General features: G+C 41.1%; 1 protein-coding gene across 1 annotated transcript; it reads right to left on the bottom strand.

Moving 5' to 3' along the window:
- Positions 1-734: 734 nt before the first annotated feature.
- On the bottom strand, positions 735-20,830 carry PNRC1 (proline rich nuclear receptor coactivator 1). Its single transcript, XM_044066989.1, has 2 exons — positions 20,205-20,830; positions 735-2,998 (listed from the first exon to the last, which is right to left on the bottom strand). Exons 1-2 carry the CDS (start codon positions 20,577-20,579, stop codon positions 2,558-2,560), a joined length of 816 nt encoding a protein of 271 aa, XP_043922924.1. The 5' UTR covers positions 20,580-20,830; the 3' UTR covers positions 735-2,557.
- Positions 20,831-21,111: the final 281 nt, after the last annotated feature.

Below are 21,111 nucleotides of genomic sequence, written 5' to 3'. Positions count from 1 at the left end.
AGAATATACTTTTCAGGCTGGTATTGAGCTGAAAAATCAAACCCCTACAACAGTTTTTTCTTCATGTATCTACTGCAATAGCTAATGTGTTTAGTCAGCAACAAAAAAGGGAGACAATAAAAAGTCTTGCTGAGAAATAAGAAAGTGTAGAATTAAACTTTCTTACATTCAGTAAAAAAAAAATAATAATAATAATAATGAACTGCTGTCAAGACAGCATCCCAGGTATGCCACAACTAAGCACACCATTTCCAGTTAAGATGCACAAGACAGGGCTGCTCTGGAGCAGAATGACTAAGCAGCATGGAAATAATAAAGCATCATGTACATGCAGCATCATATAGCTTCTTGCACGGTTCAGGAGTAACCAGCTAATTTTTTGCAGGAATAGAGCTTAATTCAACAGTTTTCAGCCCCATACATGCTTGTTTTAATACTGCACTGTGTAATGTTTGACAGTGTAAAGGGCTTTAAGTGGGCATAGAATGGCTGGGCTACAATTTACTGTGACACTGAGATGCCTACTTTAATACATTAGAGGGAGTTTAACTGGTACAAACAAGAAAGCAACCCTCAACACCATTTTCAAAACAGAACACCATTACTTCATACTGTCTCAGCAAACTGGCACAAATGTGACAGTGTCTGACAATCTTCACTTCATATGCATTTCTCTTATGGAAAAAAGTACAAAAATGTTCTTGATCCATGTATAGACACAGACAAAACAGTAGTTAAGGGGAAGGCCAAATAAGTTTTATTTAATTTAGTTTAAAAAATCCAATTTTTCACAATGGGATACAAACTTACTTTAATGACATTTCTAAGAAATGATGCAACAAAATGCCTTTCCTTGATTTTAAGCCTGCAAATTATATTTTTTATTCACTACTATATGGCACTTCAGGGCCAACACATTTCTCCTAGATCAAATCAGTAACAGTGTTCTCCAGTGGTAAAAATATGTACATTCCAAACAATAACAGACACACCCCACACTTACAGTTTTAGTCATCTGTTTGGGACCCCCAGGACTTTTAAAATGCCCTTTATAACTTCTCTCCCCCACTGTAATCAAAGTACAAAAGGCCAATGTGGAGTATGCATTTAAACTAGAATGCCATCCATCAAAAAAATTCAAGTACAAACAATGTGCAAAGCCAAGGCGGCCAGCATCCTTGGCTACTGCCAACCATAATAAAGTAATATTTTTACTTTCACTCAAAACAGGCTGCAAAGACAGCAAAACATACCAAATGGGTTTTGTTTCTGTAAACATGTTAATGCGTGCATGGTATCAAAAGACATGTGCTACTGATTTTAAGGCCTGTATATTTAAAATTAAGAATAAGCCAGACTTTGGTCAAAATAGGCAATTTAAATTCTTGGCTCATTATTCAGACAGTTCAAACTGGGTGTTCACTATGATGTGTAAATATATTCGGTTATCAAGAATGTAACTCAAGCACCAGGTCCTGACACCACAACTGTCAGAGTTTAACTGGATGGGTTTCATCAGAACTCCAACCTAGGTTGGGAGAGAGGCACAACAGACTAGCTGCCAATTTTATGTTCCACTTGTTAATGTGAATCAAAGTGCAACAGGGAGAGCATACACAAACTATTTAAACAGGCAACTGGTAATAGGCTTGCAATACAAAACTGGAATCCTAACTTGTCAAACTCTTCTTAACAGGAACCGTGTTCCTAATTTTACAGGAAAGACTGTGCATCACAAAGGAAAAATGCATACATGGTAACATAAGACAGAAATTTTGGGGAGAGAAAAGTTCAAATCATGATAACCAAACAAATTTCTACAGATAAACCCACAGTCTACCGGAGAACACTGAATGAAGACGAAGAGCCAACTTCCTTCATACAAGTTCCTCTTAACAGGAATAATGTAACTAACTCAACAAGAAGGGTTTCAACAGGATGTCCTTGAGAAGCCTGCAGTACCAAATCTCAAAGCAGCAAAAAAAAGTAAGTATAGAATGTCAGTCAGCAGTAACATCACATTTTGTAAAAAAAACTGTCAAAAATTCAGATACAGTTTTGACTGGAGTTGTCGTAGTTCTTCTCAGTAGTGCATCTACAAGAGCTGCTCGTCTTGGTCTTCATTTACAACAAAATATACAGTTTTTCCTCTTAAGAGCTGCCTCAAAATAAAAATCATACTCAGTACCTTGTGCAAAGTTACAATTCATCTTGTGAATTGTCATGTGCCTTTTGGAGTACTGAAGTCTTTAGTTGTCACTTTTTATAAACAAAATAATAAAATCTACCATATGGCAGTGCAAAATACATAGTCTTTTATAAAAAAACTATAATTTATAACAGTATGAACATGAATTTACACATATTACAATATTTACAATTAAACACCCTTTAAAAACCTAGTATACAAGGCCTCTTATAATACACAAATGTAAAACTTGCAGTCTAAAAATGGTATGGCGTTCTGTTGCAACTCCTCCAAGAAGTGCTTCTTTTTCAAAATTAAATGACTCTTACCAAGGACAAAGTCAATTCTGACTGCCCTGAAATTAACTTGTCACCCCTGAACCTTTAGTAGTGTCTTGAGGTGGACCGCAATTAGCTCCCTTCTTCTGTCGGAATGTTGACCTGTGAGACCCACCCAATGGCTCGGTGGTTTGGGGAGGACACTAGGAGAGGGTGGGTCACTGAATTTTGCTCCCGCATAGCTATCTCCTTCTTTGGAATTAACACTGGGTAAAATGCTTGATTTCTTTACATATGCAAAACTGTCATTTGCATTGTCCAAAGGCTTTTTCACATCTTTTGTATGCACCTCAGAAGAAACATGCTGATGGTGACTAGTTTCACTTCTCAGCAAGCATGGGCCCTTTGTTAATTGCATACTGTGCCTGTTTCTTTGTCTGCTGCCATTGCTTGGATGCTCCAATTTATGTAAGTTGTGAACAGGCTGTCCATGAGGATGTTTTTCTGACTTCATGGTCTTTGATTTCAGCACCTGATGTGAAGAAAAAAAAAATGTTATACTTAGAAGTTTAAGATCCGCTAACTTTTTCTTTCAAATTCAGGGACGCAAGCTCATGTCTGTTATTTTTTTTAAAACTGAGTAGTTCAATCCTCTGGCTGCAGCCTCTCTCTACAAACAGATAGTTTAAAGGAAGCCTTAGAAAAAACAACATAGCACATGCGGAGACATTAAAAAACTTTTCATATGCACGACCCAACAGCACCACCTCCTCCCGTCGCGTTCAAGTGCGCACCCACCCCCTGGTATTGGATATCTTGCCAAATTAAATCTGTCATTTGACTCTAAAATGTATAGGACTTTGCTTTGTATCATATCTAGAGCTCGTTACGGGATAAAGTCCTTAACTGTGTAAACCCTGTGTGAAACTCTCAGTTGCCTACCATGTTCTATAAATGTTTGTAACCTTACTGAAGGCCGTAAACTATGATAATTTGTAAATGTTACTAATGTAATGTAATCTACTAACCTGAAGCTTTTCTCCCCGGGCATCCGCTAAAAATGGACATATATCCAGTCAGACCATCCCAATAAACAAACGTAAAATAAAAGTGTGTGTGTGTGTGTGTGTGTGTGTGTGTGTGTGTGGGGGGGGGTTACAGATCAGTGTGTGTGCAGTTGCTCACAACAGGAGCAGCACCAACAGCAGCTTCAAGGCAGAATATCCAAAACTGTAGCTTAAGATTCCACTATACAGATTTCCATGCATCTGAAGAGCAAAGAGTAATTTAAATAAGCTGCCATGTCATGTAGGAATAAGATAAAGCACAATGCTTTACTGTTAAAATTCAAACAAATCAACATTTCAGTGGTAACAGTATTCTGCTACTATACAGTACTAAAAGTGACATACACACATTCAGAAACAAGAAACAGAAGTGTTATTCCCTTTGCATCTTTGTATTCTGAGCCAATTTACTGCATCAAGACTACTATTTTAACATGTTTCACCACAAAATGGCTGCCACGGGACTCTGCATACTAACATGACCTTGTTTCCTGCTCAAATGCCTGGTACAAGAATGAAACTAGACTGTAAATAGAAAGGAAGTAGTGAGCCACAGACATCTTACAGTTTCTGAAACCTCATCATACAAAAACACAGTTAGCAGTTTCATACCACACATGGAGACTTCAAGTCCCACGAGGGATATGAAAGTGCTTACTATGATTTTGTAATAATGAAGATGGTGTAATTAAGGTTTTTACAGTACTACTGCTACACTGACGTGGGATGGGGTGTTCTTTTATCCTGAATTTGCTCAAAAATAGTTTACTTCTATACCTCCTGTCACATTACACCTGCTTTTATAATCCAGCACTGTACTGCTTCACAATAAGTACAAGCTTTCTGTTCTATATTTCTTTAACAGAGATACAATGTCTTCGTGCATTTCCCACTTCTATTGTTGCACTGCTAAAAGCACTGTTAGCATGACAAAATAAAGATACAGCTGTGTGAAATCTTACCATAACAGTAGATGTCCTTGCCTTCAGCATTGCAGTTATTCCTTACAAACGGGATTCCCTGCTGTGAAGTCCACCACCCAGCCAGTTTACCAAAAAGTCTACCATTACTTTAAGGTACACTGAAAGTCATCTGCATCCTCCTTGTGTGGGGCAGAGCATAAAGGTTACGTTCAGGCATCCTCAGAACTGATTTCCCTAGTGGGAACAGCAGTCCAAGTAAAACCAAGGAGTCTGTGAACAGATCCTGAGAGGGAAGAGGAGGCTGAAGAGAGAGCCCTGCATTCATCCACCACAGAAGTTCTTTCTTGAGACACAGGAGAAGTGGAACAGGAAATACTAGAGGATGTGCATGCTGAAGCCATACCAACTTCAGAAACCACTGGAACATCTTCATGTGGAGCTTGGCCAGAGGGAGCATCAGAATAGTGGAAGCCATGAACCCCAGGGCTCTCAAACTCCCTGGCTGTAATGGAGGCTAGGGGAAGAAGAGTTTGAAAGAAAGAAATGAGAGTTACTGTCTTTGGAGGAGGCAGGGATGCCAGCATTGGCACTGTTTGAAACCTGCAACCCAGAAAGACATGAATCCTGAGAAGGAGTCAGGGAAGTCTTTTTGAAGTTTGTGAACCTCAGGTTCTGGAGAAGAGAAATGGTAAAATTAAGATTTTGCAAAAGGACCTCTGGAGAAGATGCTTGAATCAGCAGGTCATCCAAATAAGTAAAGATTTGGATCCCTTGAAGCCTGCAAAAAGGCAATCATAGGGGCGAGGCATTCAGTGAACACCCTTGGGGCAGTAGAAAGGCCAGAGGGCAAAGCGCAGAACTGAAAATGCCAGGAAGCAGAGAAATGCAAAAATCACCTGAAAAGAGGATGGATTGAAATATGGAGATAAGTATCCTTGAGGTCCAGAGGTGCCAGAAAGGCCTGAGGGAGGAAAAAGGGACTGAAGGGACAACATCCAAAAGGAAGGCACCTTCAGAAAGGTGTTTAAATGGGAGAGGTCTAGAATAGGTCTCCAAGTACCTTCTTTTCTGGGAGCTAGAAATATTCTTGAACAAAACCCTTTCCCCCTTTGGGACATAGGCACCTCTTGAATACTACCCTGAGACAAGAGGTCTCGAAGAAGCTCTGGGAAAAAAAGAAGGTGCTCCCGAGGAGGCTGAGGAATGCCCATTAAAAGGAGGCCAGGAAATCTAGACCTTGAAGTATCCTTTCAAAATGACTGACAGAACCCAAGATTCCTGGATGATTCACAGCCAAACAGGAAGAGAAAGAGAAAGGCGATGAGAAAAAGGAATATGGCTGGGAATGGGCAGACAGACAGCACCTGGTTTGTCAGGAAAGGAAGGCTTAATAATCCCTGCAGTCTGAGTGCAGGAGGAGCCCATTTACTAACATTTTTACCTTTAGGAGGAGGGTGAGACTGCCTACGAACAAAGGCTGGCTTAGAAGGGTAGTTTTGCTGAAATTTAGGCACAGGAGAAACAAAGGCATATGCTTAAGCTCCTGTATAGTCCTCCCTTTGTCCTGAAGAGACAAATAAACCAGCAGATACTTCACCAAACAAAAGAGAATTATCCAGAGAAGCATCCATCAACTTAGCCTTAATATTATCAGACAATGGTTGAAGCCGAAGCCATGACTATCTCTGCAGAACCAAACCAGAAGCAGCAGTCTTATGATGCATCACTACATTTGACAGAATGACGGACTACCTGAGAGGAAGTCCCAAGCAAGGAAAGAGCAGAAGATTTACTCAGTCTGGAAAATCAGAAAGAATCTGACAAGCCTGAGAAAGAACAGCCAAGATATACCTAGAGATATGGGTCTGATAATAGCCCTAAAAGCTACGGTGGCCGAAGCATAAACCTTCTTATCCAGCCTATCCATGGTTCCACTGTCCTTGTCAGAAGACAGTAACCTGCACGAAGGAAGCAATTGAGATGGCTTATCAGAGGCTACAGACACCAGAGAGAGGTCAGCAGCAAGACATTTAAACAAAAAGGAACAATCCTCAGGCACCCTATAAAACCCATCAAAATTCCTGGGAGCAGGGGGCAGATAATCCAGCACTTTAGAGGCAGTGGAAAAACATCCAATAAAGCAGGCAAGACAGGAGGAATGGCCACACGTTTAGGAGATTCCATCTGCAGTACCTCATAGTACCTCTTATGGATATCCGAAACTTGGGCACAAGCCCACTTAAAAAAATCCATCATCCTAGAGATCATGTCCCCAAAGGAAATTTCCTCAGAAGGATTATCTAGAGTATGAGAATCCTCCTCTTCACACCCATAGTCTAAAGGAGAAGGAACCTGGGTAAAATAAGCAAGGGAGGCATCATCAGAATCCACCTCAGAAAAACGCAATAATCTGGGCCTTTTAGGGGAAGAGGAGGAGCAGGAACGGAAACCCCTTGAGGAGGCTTCAACAACAGTAAAGAATTAAGTGGATCCCTAGGAGCAGAAGAAACATGATTAGTTTTCCGTTTCTTTTTTGAGGGGAAATCCGTCCTAGAAATTTGAGAAGACCCAGACTCAGGACGGCATTCCACAACCACAGCAAAAACAACTTCCCTAAAGAGAAACTACAGGACCCCTCGGAAACAGTCAACGATGGTTCCCTCTTAATGCCCAAAACAGATGCCTGCAAAGCCTCGTCAGACGTCCTGCCTGCCAGATCCTCACCGGCAGATCCTCACCAGCTTCCAACCCAGACGCAGTACAAGAATCTGACAAAACAACCGGGTGGAGCCTCTGGGCACATAATAACCTCAGGAGAAACTCCCGGCAGAGGCTGGACAGCGAAGATTCAAGTCTTACCTTGTGCACCTTCTTCCCTGATGGCTGACCCTCGGGGCAGGAAGTTCCATCCATAGAGTCTGCAGCAAGAAGCTTAAAACACTGGTGCTCAAGATACAAGGAAAGGGAAGAAAGCCTACTACGAAGCATTTTGTGGACAAACACCTGACAAATTGAACAAGACCTATGGTCCTGAGAAGCACCTAGGCAAAAAAGACACTTATTGTGGTGGTCTTTATAGGGAATCAGTCTTCCACATTTGCATTTACACTTCCTGGATGACACGAACCCCAAACAGTACAAAACAAATACTGAAATTGTGAAGACTCCAGCAAAGAGTAAGCACAGGAAAGCCAAACAGAAAAACGAGGGGAAAAAAAAAAAAAAAAAAAAAAAAAAAGATGGAGGTACCAGACCGATGGCTAAAACAGCATTTGGATTGGTGGCAAAAAAGTTCTGAGTATGGTACGCCTGAACATCACCTTTATGCTCTACCCCACGCAAGGAGTGTGCAAGTGACTTTCAGCGTACCTTACACCAAGTTACTTTGGTAAACTGGCCAGATGGTGGGCTAAATGGCAGAGAATCCCATTTGTAAGGAATACTGCAGTGAATGTAAGGACATCACTTATTCTCTGTGCTGTGAGCAAGACTAGAACACTGTCTGTAAAACATGTTGCACTAACAAAAAGATCTCCAACAAGAGGAAAGAGTGGTTAACTACATGCTGCAATACTGTTTTTCAAAGCAACATGGATAGTGGAGAACATACATCTCAAACCTTAGTGCACAGGCCAAAAATAAATGGGGGAGGGGGCAAAGGCCATAAAATAGTAACACATTTTAAATACTTCGCTTACCGACAAACAATTAGTAGAACAGATTACACATTAGCATTCATTTTTTCTGAAGGATATGAAGTCTGATACTTAATTGGCTATTTTGTGATTCCAGTGATTTGTCAAAAAACAAATTTTATGACAAACAGACCAAAAATAAGAGGCAAAAATCAGGACAGTTGTGAGATATGGTGGGGAAAGTTTGATCAACACTGTGCATTATTTGTTTATAAACAGCAGCCGCTTACATAAACACCGAGGTATGGTGGAGAAAGCATCGACTGAAGTTCATGGATAAGCTTTATGACCGATAAGGCTACAATTCACTGAACTTTTAAATGTCAGTACAGGCAATACAAGTATTTTATGAATACATTTATTTAAAATAAAAACTCTGTTGTCTAACTGAAATGATGGGGAGGAAGACATACAGCACCAAGTCAAAAGTGTGTACAGGACAAAATATATAACTTCTAGACTTGAATGACAGTAACTCCGTAGCATGCTTTTTTTCTGGGTCAGTTACAATAAGCAAGCAATAATGCCTGACAGGGTGAACTCCCAACGCCGCTGGGTGGGTATTTAATTACACATTAACACACACCCTGTCAGGCATTATTGCACTTGGAGAATGGGCTCTCTGTAAAATTGTTGTGCTTTACTTACTATATTTTTATATATATTTTTCTATGCAAAATAATTCCTCCACCTAAAGTTTCAAACTTGCTATAGTATATGTTAATGGTGTTGGAGAAAGCATTAAGTGTTTTTAGTTTCCTTTCAAAACTTTTGGTTTGTTGCCATTTATTAGAGATCAAGGTCTCTAAATCATAGATTTGAGTTCCAAACTTTCATTTCATTAACTCATTCCAACATAAATCCTATTTAAGCAACTTTTATAAGAATAATTAAAACCTGTTACTATTTTTGAGCCTTTGTTCTCCCTTTATTTGTCTTATGTTCATAGTTTCATAGTATAGTACTAGGCTATCTGCCCTAGGGCATTTATAAGCCTAGCCAAAGTGTATGTGGCTTTCGCCACCCCATGTAATGATACAAAAAAGTGTACAATTTAAATTAAATTTGGTTTACTGTGCCTCTATCTAGCAATGACACACAGATGACCCCTGGGGTAAACCTACAATCACCCATCCATTAGTCCAGATTTCTCTTGAAGAGAGTCAGTGAGGGGCTCTGCCTAACATGGACAGGTATCCTGTTCCAGAGTGCGGGAAGCCTCTGGGTTATGAATCTGTCCCTCCAGCATGTCCTATTCATATTTGTGCTGAGGTTTAGATCTTTAGCTCTCGTGGCTCTGATGGATTTGGATTTTTTGAGGTGGAGCATGCCCATTAATTCTGAATTGGACATGGCCTTGTACGTAAGGCACAGATCACCTCTGAGCAGGCGGTATGCTACTGAATAGAGCTGGAGCTTTTTCAGTCTGGCAGCATATGACATATGCTGGAGACCCTTGATCCTCTTGGTAAGGTACTTTTGGGGTCTCTCCAGCTGCTGCAGGTGTCAGGTGAGGTACATACCAAATGGGGCATTGTACTCAATCATAGGCCTGATAAGGGAGGAATATAAGGGTACAATGACATCCTTTGATCTGGATGTGAATCCCTTCATGATAAGGTGGGCAAGGTGGAAGGTCTTTCTAACCACTTTGGCGACGTGGGTGTCAAATGAGAGATCACTTTCAATTGGGTCCCCAGGTCTCTGATTACTTTTTCCGTACTTAGTGGATTACCACCTATGTGGTAATTTGTGGGTACTTTGTTTTTTCCAAAGGGGATGACTATACATTTTTTGGCATTTAGTTTAAGGCCATGACTCTGGCACCAGTCGTCTGTTTCTGTGAGGCCCTTCTGGAGGATGCATGTGTCAGCTGGTGTTGTCAACTATGGCGCCTAGTTTGCAGTCGTCTGCGAACTTTGTCAGCCACAACCCCCCTATGTTTGCCTGCACATCTGAGAAATAAATGCCGAAGAAGAGGGGTCCCAAGACAGAGCCCTGTGGGACTCCACTTGTGACTGGCTTAGAGTCTGACATAGCTCCTGCTATTTTGACTTTGTGGGTTCTGTCCTTTAGCCAGTTTGCAACCCATCTTGTGACAAATGGGTTTACATTTAAGCTGTTGAGCTTGTCTATGATCCCTGAGTGGGGTATTGTGTCGAAGGCTTTTGCCAGATCCAGGTAGGCTGTATGAACTGCTTTGCCTTCATCGATGGCTCTAGTGACAGTTTCAAAAAAGTCCACCAGGTTTAAAAGACAGGATCTGCCTTTTACAAAGCCGAACTGGGTAGGGTCAATTGTCTGTAGGTCGCCGATGTCTTTGTTTATGAGTTCCATAATGATCCTTTCCATAGCTTTGCAGACTTGGCTGGTCAAGCTTATGGGGCGGTAGTTTCCAGGGTCTGTAGAGGTGCCACCTTTGTGGAGTGGGACCACTGTAGCTGTACGCCAGTGTTCAGGGACGTATCCTGTAGCAAGGCTAAGATTAAACAGCGTTCTTATGTGCGGGTTTAGCTCCTCTAGGAGTTCATGTAGCACGCAACCCGGGACACCGTCAGGTCCCATGGATGCTGTATTTTTAGCTTTGCTGAGGGCAGCTCTCACCTGGACATCTGAGATTTCAGGGAGGTTGCATTCAGCTGAGATATTTATTTCGTCTTTTGGGGGAGAGGGAGGGGAGAAATTTGCACTGAACCTGTCTGCCGGTATGTTGGCAATATCTGTGGGTTCAGTGTATTTTTTGCCGTTATGAACTAACTCTGCGCATATCCGAGGGTTTCCGCCCAGGTTTCTAACATAACTGAAGAAGGCCTTGTGATTATCTTTAGTGTCCTTAGCGATTTTTCTCTCGAAGTTGGCCTTTGATGATTTTATTAGCGAACATAGTTTTTTGCTAGTGCTGATCAGGGATGCCTTCCCTTTATGGGATTTTGCTCTGTCTTGCAGTAGCTTCCTTCTCTTGTTATAAAGTTTGTTTATGGCTGGGGTCCACCAGATAGGATGCCTGCCTTTGGTGGAAATGGTCTTGGTTTTATTTGGGATTGCATGATCCATGCATTCTTGGAGATGCCCGTAGAAAGCATTTGTGAAGGATTCAGCAGTGTGGGATGTGGTTTCCACTGGCCCAGGGGGCTTGAAGGATACCATTTCAGTCCTAAGGAGTGTAAAGTCGGCTTTTGAGAAAAGTTTCTCACTGTGGTCTTTTGTGCTGGGGGTGGAGGTGGGAAATGAATATCTTGGGTTATTAGTTTATGGTCTGATCTCACTAGTGAGGGGTATACTTCCGGTGTTGAGCATTTTGTCCCCATGTTTGTGATGATCAGGTCAAGTATATTATTTCCCCTTGTGGGGGAGGTGACTAGTTGTTCCATCGCATTTGAGTTGATGAATTCTAGGAACCTTTGGGCTAGGGTGTTGGGGCTTGAGTAATGCACCCAGTCTATGTTTGGGTAGTTGAAGTCTAACAATATGATTGTATTTGGTGAGACATTCATATCCTCCAGTGTCTTCAGAAAGGCTGAATGGAGTTCCTGAGATTGTGAGGGTGGTCTGTAGCATGCTACAAGTTGTATAGCAGTTTTGCCCACAGTTAGTTGCACATGGATGGTCTCTGATGCTTCGTACATTGCCACTAACCTGGAGGTGTGGGTGTCTTTAATGAATATGGACACTCCCCTCCTTTTGTGGTTCGGCCCAGGTTTTGGGGCCGAAATGCATGATACGAGGTATAACCTAGTAGGGCTGGGGTGCTCTCAGGAGCCTTGAACCAGGTTTCGGTTACTGACAGACATCGATGCTCTCCATACTGAGGAGTGCTTCGAGAGCCTGCATCTTGAGATTTAGACTTCTGGCGTTGAGCAGCATTACCCTTAGTTTTTTTCCTTTATTGTTTTCCAAGGTGGTGGGTTTGTCTTTTGAGCCTTGCCTAAAAAAGGCACTACGGGGGTGGCAAGAGCCTTAGCCAATATCCGGAAGCCCAGTGGTGACAGGTGCAAGCCGTCCCTTGCGAAGCAGCGTGGCATGTCCAGCATGTCATCCCAAGCAGACAGACATTGGATTCCCCTAGAATGACACCAGTAATTGAGCCAATTATTAAAGCTGATCATCTTGTCTTTGTATTGTGGCATCATTCTTGGTGAGGGCAAGATGCTGGTCAGGGTCATACCGGCCTGGGCTACATAATCAGAGAGCCTGGGCTACATAATCAGAGAGCTGCTCTATGTCTCTTTTCATGTAGTCCAAGGAGGTACGTTTCAGGTCATTCACACCGGCATGGACAATGACGGAGTCATATTTGTACTTGCTTTGGAGTGACCTGAGTACTTGTGTTATGTGGCGGATCCTAGCTCCCGACAGGCAGCTCACCGTTACCCTCTCTTTGTTCAGCCTGGTAAGCGGGACGTCAGTGTGTCTGACTATAGAGTCACCTATTACTAGTGTATCAGGCATGGTGTTTTGCTTTAAGGGCTGTGATTGTTTGGCACACTGACTTTGTGTACTATGTGTTGCTTGTGCAGAGTTTTGAGGTGGTGTTTTCTTGGATGTCTGCTTTGGGAGCCTCTGTTGTTTCGGTAAGTTTTTTATTAGAGCCTCCAAGTATGTCTTTGTGTTACTATGTTTGGTTTGCAGTTGTGGTTGCTTTATGTGAGACTGGGTTTGTTGTGTGTGTGGTTACCTTCTCCTCCTGTCTGGTCCTTCTTGTCCTGTGTTGAGAGAGTTCAGCTTCCAGTTTGGCTATACAGTTGCATCTCTCACATGTGTTTGTGTTTGTTGGGAGGAGGAGAGGGTTGTCTGTGTACATGAGATAATTGTAACACTGTCTCAGGATTCCCAGATTAACCAGCTGAACTGGAGAGGACGTCAGTAATATACCACTCGACATGCCAGAATAGTATAAGGGGGTGATGTGTAACTGGGTCAGAGAGAGGACTTTGAAGGGAAGTGGGTATTAGCACGGGTTGTAGGTGGATGTAGTGCTTACGTTAGTTTAAGGGTGCTTCACTTAAAAGAAAGGTTTTAGGAGCAAGTGCTAGGCTTATGATAAAGCGAATAGACTGATTTTGTTGAAAGTAGAGCTTTCTTAAGGGAAAAATTGAAGTGTAGACCTGGCGGAGCCAGGAATAGTTTAAGCCTGTCTATGCACACAATCGCGCAAAGCCGTGCAAACGCGGATTTTAAACGGGGAACTTCAAAAGAGCTGGAAATGGTCCAAAACGACCAATTACTACAAGCTCTTGTGCTGAGGTCACTCCTTCAGGGACAGATAAGCTGCTCAAGGCTCCCCACTCCCACTGGTGAGCAAAGAAACTTCCTGTGTTGTCCAACTGCACCACAGTCCAGAATACAGCAAAGCCTGTATACTGGTCTAAACTAGTCGAGAAAGGTGGGAAAACAAGGATTTTTTTTGTTTTTTAGTTTAAAAAGTACACAGAAATGCAGGAAAAACAGTAATAAATCACTTACACAGGCTAGCTCACTTTAGTGGGTAGCCTCAACAGTTAAATTAAACAAACTTTCGACCAAATGTAACTTTAAGTGCAGATAATGTACAATGCAAAAAAACAGGTAATAAAGCAGTTTAAACTTGTTCAAAGTAAGAAAAGGAAGGTCTCTCAGGTAACAGCAAAAAAAAAATACTTAGATCAGGAAAGTAGTCGCTTCTCAGTTCTCTGCTGCTAGCACCACTCTGCAGGACCACGATGAGCTGTTTCTGAGTAGTATAGCCAGAAAAAAAAAACGCTCAGGGGCGGATTTTAAACAGGGAACTTCAAAAGAGCTGGAAATGGTCCAAAACGACCAATTACTACAAGCTCTTGTTCATCAGAACATCCCTTTTTAAAGAGGCAAGCTAAATGCCCCACTCCCAGCTTCAGTGACTTGAAAGAGTCGCGTGAAAGATTTTAGGCGGGCAACTGAAAAGAATTCACAGCATCATTCCTTAGTAAATATACTTAGTACTACTTTTGTATCCAGCCGAAGGAAATCACAAACTCAAATTCTAGACAGCATTGGAGTCTGTGTGCATCTCTCTCCATATACATACAGATACACACACAGCAAATCACTACAGTAAACAGAATTAAGAAACAATACCTCAATTGCCTGACTCAGAAGTAGCTTAGGTGGATGTGAAAGATCACATGGCTATTTTTTCATACTGTTAAAGGCTTCCAATTTTTATACCTTTTCTTTCAGTCTTCTTCATTTAAATTAAATCATTCCTCCTCATTTCAAAAAATACTTCTTTAAATTATTACTTTCCTTATAATACATAAAGCAAACCATCCAATTCCAGTGCCGATTCATTGTTATAATGTTTCCCATTTCTCCTAGCATTACATAATTTTCTAAAAATGTCTATTCTTTCAGATAAATTTCTTTCAGACAATCTTTTATCCATCCCCATCTGTCCATGCTTCAACTGACACTGTGGATAATAGGATTTTGATTCCTCAGACACTCTTCTGAAGGCACACTACCAAGTCCTGCAGGAGGCCAGGAAACTTACAACTAGGAAATCCTACTTACCCAAATGGAAAAGATTTTTTTTTTGGTCTCTCTCTTGTAACCTGGACCCACTCACTATGGAGGCTTCTTTGGTTCTTTTGTGTGTGTGAGTTGCTCAATGCTGGAATGCTGGTTTGGACTATGCTTCTATTAAGGCCCAACTATCTCTGCTTGCTTGCCTTTTTCTCCTCCTTTAGCTACTAGATTTGAGGTAAAAATTTCTTAAAGATGTCCTTCATATTGGAGTTCAAAGGAATCCTGTTCCTCCTCTCTGGGATCTTAATTTGGTTTTGGAGAAGTTGACTCAGGCTCCCTTTGAGCCTGCTTCTTCAGCCTCCTAGTAGCATTGTTCCTGTAGACTCTGCTTTTGTTAGCTCTAACTTCTGCCATACAGCTGTCAAGAGTTGCAGGCCTTTAAGGCTTGTCCTCCTTTTTTGATTTTTCATGAGGACAGAGTGCTCTTGTGCACTAACCCTTCTTTTATGCCGAAGGTGGTTTCTGAGCACTCTCCTAAATCAGTCTATTTATCTGCCTACTTTTTTCCCCTCTCCACAAACTGACAGCAAGAGGGTGCTGCATACTTTGGACATACACAGACTACTTTGTGTTTATTTGGATTGTGACCAATGCTATCAGAAAATCTGATCAGTTATTTGTTTCTTTTCATCCAAGGATCTTTGTGGCTTGCTGTATCCAAGCAGAATATTTCTTCTTGGATTTCTAAGGCTATTTCATTTTTACACTTTACATGGCAAGAGCCTTCCTTTTTCAATTATGGCTCATTTTATTAGAGCTGTGGCTTCTTCTGGTGCTTTTTTTCAAAGGCTTAAATACTAATTCTATTCTTGAAGAAGCTACTTGGACTGCTGTGCATACATTTACCAAGCACTACAAGTTGGATGGTATCTCTAGAGCTACGGCTGGTTTTGCTAGTTCAGTTCTTCGTTTTTTTAGGGAATTCTTCTGCCCCTTCCCTCTCCCTAGTTTCCTCCTGCACTCTGGCTCTCTCCCATATAGTTAAGAATACTGTGGCAGTGAATACAAGGACATAGCTCAGTTGGGTAAAATCTTAGCATAATGCTAGATGTCCTTGTCTTCATTGCTACAGTATTTGCTCCCTCCCTCCATCCCCCTAGTTCTTTACTCTTCTGGATGTACACATTACCTTTTGGGTTCCTTAGACTGGTGCTCCTCCTGGAGCAATCAGTAAGCCTGAACGTCACCTTTATGCCCTATGTTTCACAGGGTGCATATGATGACGTTTGGCAGAGCTTTTAAAATCAGAGGTCAATTTGCACCAATACCATGTTCAAGGATTCTACTACAGGTCCCACAATTTCTTTCACTGTAAGGCTTAATAACCATTAGTTATTTCTGTAACAAAATATTGTGAGTACTCATGATTTAGAAAGAAATTTTTTTTTCTTGTGTTTATATTCTATATAAACCCTACTACTAGAATGATGTATGCTGACTTTACTAAATAAATTGTTAGTCTATACATAACTTTTGTTTCTACGGAACCTATATCTCTGTATGATATTATTTCTGGCGAAGTTTAAGTGTATTAACCCACCAGATGCGCAGTAGCAAGCCCCTCCCAAACCCCACCTGCGAGCATTTTGACTGCACCGCCCACAGTTTAATTGAAAGATGCCACCATAACACAAGGTAATACAGATCTATAAAGAGAAAACATACGCGTATTCAATTCCACCAAAACAAAAGGTAAAAATTGCACAAAAACATCAGATTATAAAGAAAAACAGTGTACGCATAACATAAAAATGCAGATGCGATTGCTGTGAAATCCTTTTTTTTATTTCACAAATCGGTGCAACAGTACAAAGGCAAGTACTGTTTGTACAGTTTTCATTTATAAACAGAAAACACGGTACACATCTCATTTTTCAATTGAGCCTTCTAAAGACTTTGTGGTTTTCTGGCAAATCATTGATGATTGCACTTACTGAAAAATACCACACATTCGACGTTGCTAAGATAGACAGCTAGCCCAGTAATGGCTTTTAGGTTTATGACACCAAGATTAAAAACATTTCCCTATTTCTTTGGCCCCCTGCTCATATAATTGGAGACTTTGTCGGTTGAGCGGTACTGTCACAATATTCTAGCTACCGATGAGCCCACACTATAATGCTTAGAGTCATTTCTGTCCACGGGCACACACTGACAAAGGGGACAAACCTGCGGTGGGTGTGATTCATGTTATATCGTGAAAAAATGTTCCTCTTTCCAAATATGTCCAAATTCGTTAGGGTCAGTCTGTTAACATTTGTAATGCTTTGTAAAAACAGGAACATCTGCTATAAATGTGAGCATGTGGTTAGGCTTCTCCGTAAACATTTTCCGGCAACACTTATGTTTGCTGATGGGGCAGAAGCATGTGTGCCCTTGTTCCAGATAACAGCAAACCTTCTCTGAAACAAACATAACTACAGGGACAGTAGGACCATAGAACAATCTGCTGCAACAATTGGGTATGTTCATACTTAGCATAATGACTAGATGGAACACCTTCAACACCATGTTATCATATTATTTGAATGGAAAGGCCATAGACATGTCATTGCCGTTGTTAATCCCCGCCCTCCCACATGTCAATCACAGTGGGCACGCCCATTCCTACACAAACTCTGTGGTGAGTTAATGCACTTCAATTTCGCCTAATTTCTTTTTGACATGCTACTGGAGCTTTTCTCCCCGGGCCTCCGCTGAAAATAGATGTGTCCAGTCAGGCTTTCCCAGTTAACAAATGTAAAATAAAATAAATAGAAGTCTTTGGAAGTCTGGCCGGACATCAAGCTTCCGCATCAGGGAATCTCATATAGTTAAGAATACTGCAGCAGTGAAGGCAAGGACATCTAACGTTATGGTAAGATTTTACACAACTGCACTGTTTCTCTCAGTTAAACTTCTCCATGTATTTTGGGTTTATAGTACAGTGACAGGAATGGACCACATTTCCAAGTCGAATTATGATTAAAGTTACATTGCAATCAGTGGGTATAGCAATTTCCGTGATTAATGCTACTTTATCTTTTCATAAACTACTATATCTAATTTTCTTGCAGCTATGTTTGAACTGCTGGTAATGGTGATATCATGTGATATAAACTTCATTCACTACAATGTTTTGTGGTGCCATACCTCTCAACCTCTTAATGCAAAAAATCTGTACAAAGCTTGAAAATGCGGGTACAAATAGGGACATATTTTAAATATTGCTCTTATAAATATTTTGAAAGTTGCTAGAGTAACATGATTTGTTTTAATATACATTTTCTGAAGGATCTGATGTCTGAAACTCAAATGTATGTCATTATTTAGTGACAACAATCCCGAGATCATCTGGGATGATCTGCCAGGAAAACAGAGGAACAGAGCAAAAATCTGGACATTCTGTGGAAATCTGTACAGTTGAGAGGTATGTGTGGTGCAGATTTCCAATACCTAAACCCCGAAATACAGAGTAGCAAGGGACACCCAATGTTTTCAAAATCCATGAATTGTCATGTTGATGTTTTCTTCGTACGCTTCAGGCCGTTATTCTGAGCATGCAGTAAACAGATCGTGCAAACTTGTTAGCTTATTAAAGAGAAGATTATTTTATTCGTTTCATCAAATTAGATACAGCAAATCTGAAACGTGTTTAGAAAATAAAACACATCATTTACCCCTTCCCCTCAAAGTAGTGCGATTTCGGAGTTGGTACATTTAATTTGCAGGGGGTGGGGTGCATAAAACGTGGAAAAAAAAATACATTACAGTCGTGTGGTGGGCGTGACCTGGGCGGGCCTTGCTACTGCCCACCCAGTGGGGTATGTCAACAAGCACTACATGCATAATGTCACTAGCATATCTGCATGACATGTCAATCACATATTATTTGCATGCTATATCAAGGCTATTTGGAAGGCACTCAGGCCACGCCCATTTCTGCACGAAACAGCAAGGGGTTTACTACAGTAACACAAACTAGACTTCTTGTTCTCCTTATGCCTTAAAACACTTTCGCTATGTTTGGATCTGGTAAAGCCAGAAGATATGTCCTACCACTGCATGTAATTATTTTTCAATGAGGCCCATACCCCTCTTCAGAATGAGAAATATATAACCTGGTATGCACCGTTTTTTTTTAAACACATTATCTAATCAGCATGAAACACTTTTCTTGTGTTCCTGTCCAGCAGCCCCTTTTAGGACCAATCACACCCAAACTGTTTTAGAACAAGACAGCAGATTAGTTTCTTTCAGCTTGGACTTTGTCCCTAGACACTAGGATCGATTTTCAGTAGCGTTTTCAGTCTTCTAAAATATTCCTTCCCGAGTTTTGTTCGCATTTGTTCATATTTTACTGCCGATATTTCATCAGTGCCCAAATATATATACATTATTTCCTGCTCAAGTTCCTTTACATCACATTCCTGTCCCATACTGGTAGTTTCTTTGTCCTGCAGCTTTCCTGCTTTAAATGTTGGTTTTGCACATTTAGCAATATCAAATAACATTAGAATAGACGATTCTTTACAAGGCTATATACATTATTCAATGCATTGCTCTATGCCTCTGGCCGGGCGTGTCTCAAAAGGGCCCCGGATCTGCCCACTTAGCTGTGAAATAATGTGACGCTATATAAACAGAGTAACGAGTTCAGATTTAATCAAGATCAAAATTTGGAAACTTCAGAGGACATCTCAAAAACTCGTACAATGCACACAGAAAATACTCTCGCACGCTAACACGAGAAAAAAAAACTCGAGTTTACGGAGAATACTACTCAAAGAACGGTATCCAAAGAATAAAAAAAGGCTGTAAAAATTAGTTGCATTGCGTAATATTCCAAGTTTTATGAAAAAAGACATTTCTCGTTACAGAGCTTACATTATGTAGGTCAATGCCCGCCCCTTACAGAAATGTAAACGTGCTGCCCCTGGAACTGTGACAACAAAACCATCTGGCACTGAAAACACTCTGTACAACGAATCATTAACAGCTGCTCTTTCTACACGTACACAAGGAACACATCAAGCAGCTAGGAGAATTCTGTTAAGACACACACCTTCCCAAAGGCTCCACCCCATTCTAATTTTAGCCGTTTCCATGCTCGACCAGCAGTTCCATTGGCTCTTCAGCTCAGCAAGACTAACTGCATCATATTTTCCTATGTCACTCAAAAAGCGGAAGGTTCTTTATACCAAGATCGTGTTATCTCCTAGACCATTCCCCACTTAAATTTTCGTGTGCACCGTTTACAACTACTATCTACAGCTTATTTTGAAACCCGAAAGCTATACATCCGTAGCGACTGCTACAGTTAACGTTTAAACACTGCTTATTAGTTAATACTATTTATAACACTACAAATCAAAGTATAGAGGACTTATTCGGACACTTACTCTGCTTCACTTCATAATACAATTGTACTGCCCAGCTCACTCTTGTTTACATTTAAAAAAAAATCTCCACAAAAACATTCTCTGCAACAAACCAACAAAAAGTGAAAAAACAAAACCAGTTCCCTTTACCTCCTTTCTGCAGTGTTTTTGGTAAACAGATGCTTCCTCGTTCCCTTTATTTGATGAGGACTCCGCCTGAGCAAGTCTTCCTCCGATGTTGTTGTTATTGTAGTGGTTGCTGTTCCGTCCCAGCGGGCTTGGTCGAAGAGGATGGGGATGGTGAAAATGCTGACGATACCGATTTGAACGGAGCCTCCTAGAGCTCTTTTTAGTATCGGTTGCAGCACCCAACAGTCTAACGCTACTGTCTAAGGCGTTTGTTGTTTTACTGTTTCTTTCTACTTTAACAAGTTGTGTTGAACCAAGAAACGGAGGAGACGAATGTGGTGGTATCGAGTCCCAATCTTCGGGTGCACGGTATACCGGAGGCGTAAAGGTTACCATGGCAGCAGCTCTTGTTTTTCAATCTTTAGACCCTCTAAAAAAAACTTCACCTTTTCCTTCCAAGTAGTGGGGGGTCTTTATAGGCGCATCAGTCTATGTGAATAATAGATGTGTATACTGTACTGTATTGTTTATCAACACAACAGCACTTATAAAAGAAACTCCAAAGTGGTGAGATGGCGCAGCAACTTCTGCCGTACACATATCACTGCGAAATATGGCGACTAGCTGCCTTCTGTGAACAGGAAGCGTACAAGCTTCATTGTTTATATAGAACATGGAACCGTGTGCCCCTCCTCCTTCTCCAACCTCCCGGAACAAATACTCGGTTAACTCCAACAAAGAAAAGTGAAAGAACTTTGTCTTCACATTAGCGTTTGTATTTTAATAAAGTGTACTGAAATTATTCTGTTCCGAATTTTGTTAACTAACTTAACTCTATCCCGTCTTTGCATAATCAGTAGACATGTAAAACGTGAGGTATTTGACATATACAAAACGTAAACAAAAGCTATTAAGTTCCGCAGTGTGT

The sequence above is a fragment of the Protopterus annectens genome, chromosome 1.part0 (assembly GCF_019279795.1).
Source record: "Protopterus annectens isolate FY-2018-M chromosome 1.part0, PAN1.0, whole genome shotgun sequence".
Taxonomy (NCBI): Eukaryota; Metazoa; Chordata; order Ceratodontiformes; family Protopteridae; genus Protopterus; species Protopterus annectens.
Note: the sequence above shows the minus strand (reverse complement) of the source record. Positions and strands in the feature narration are given on the sequence as shown.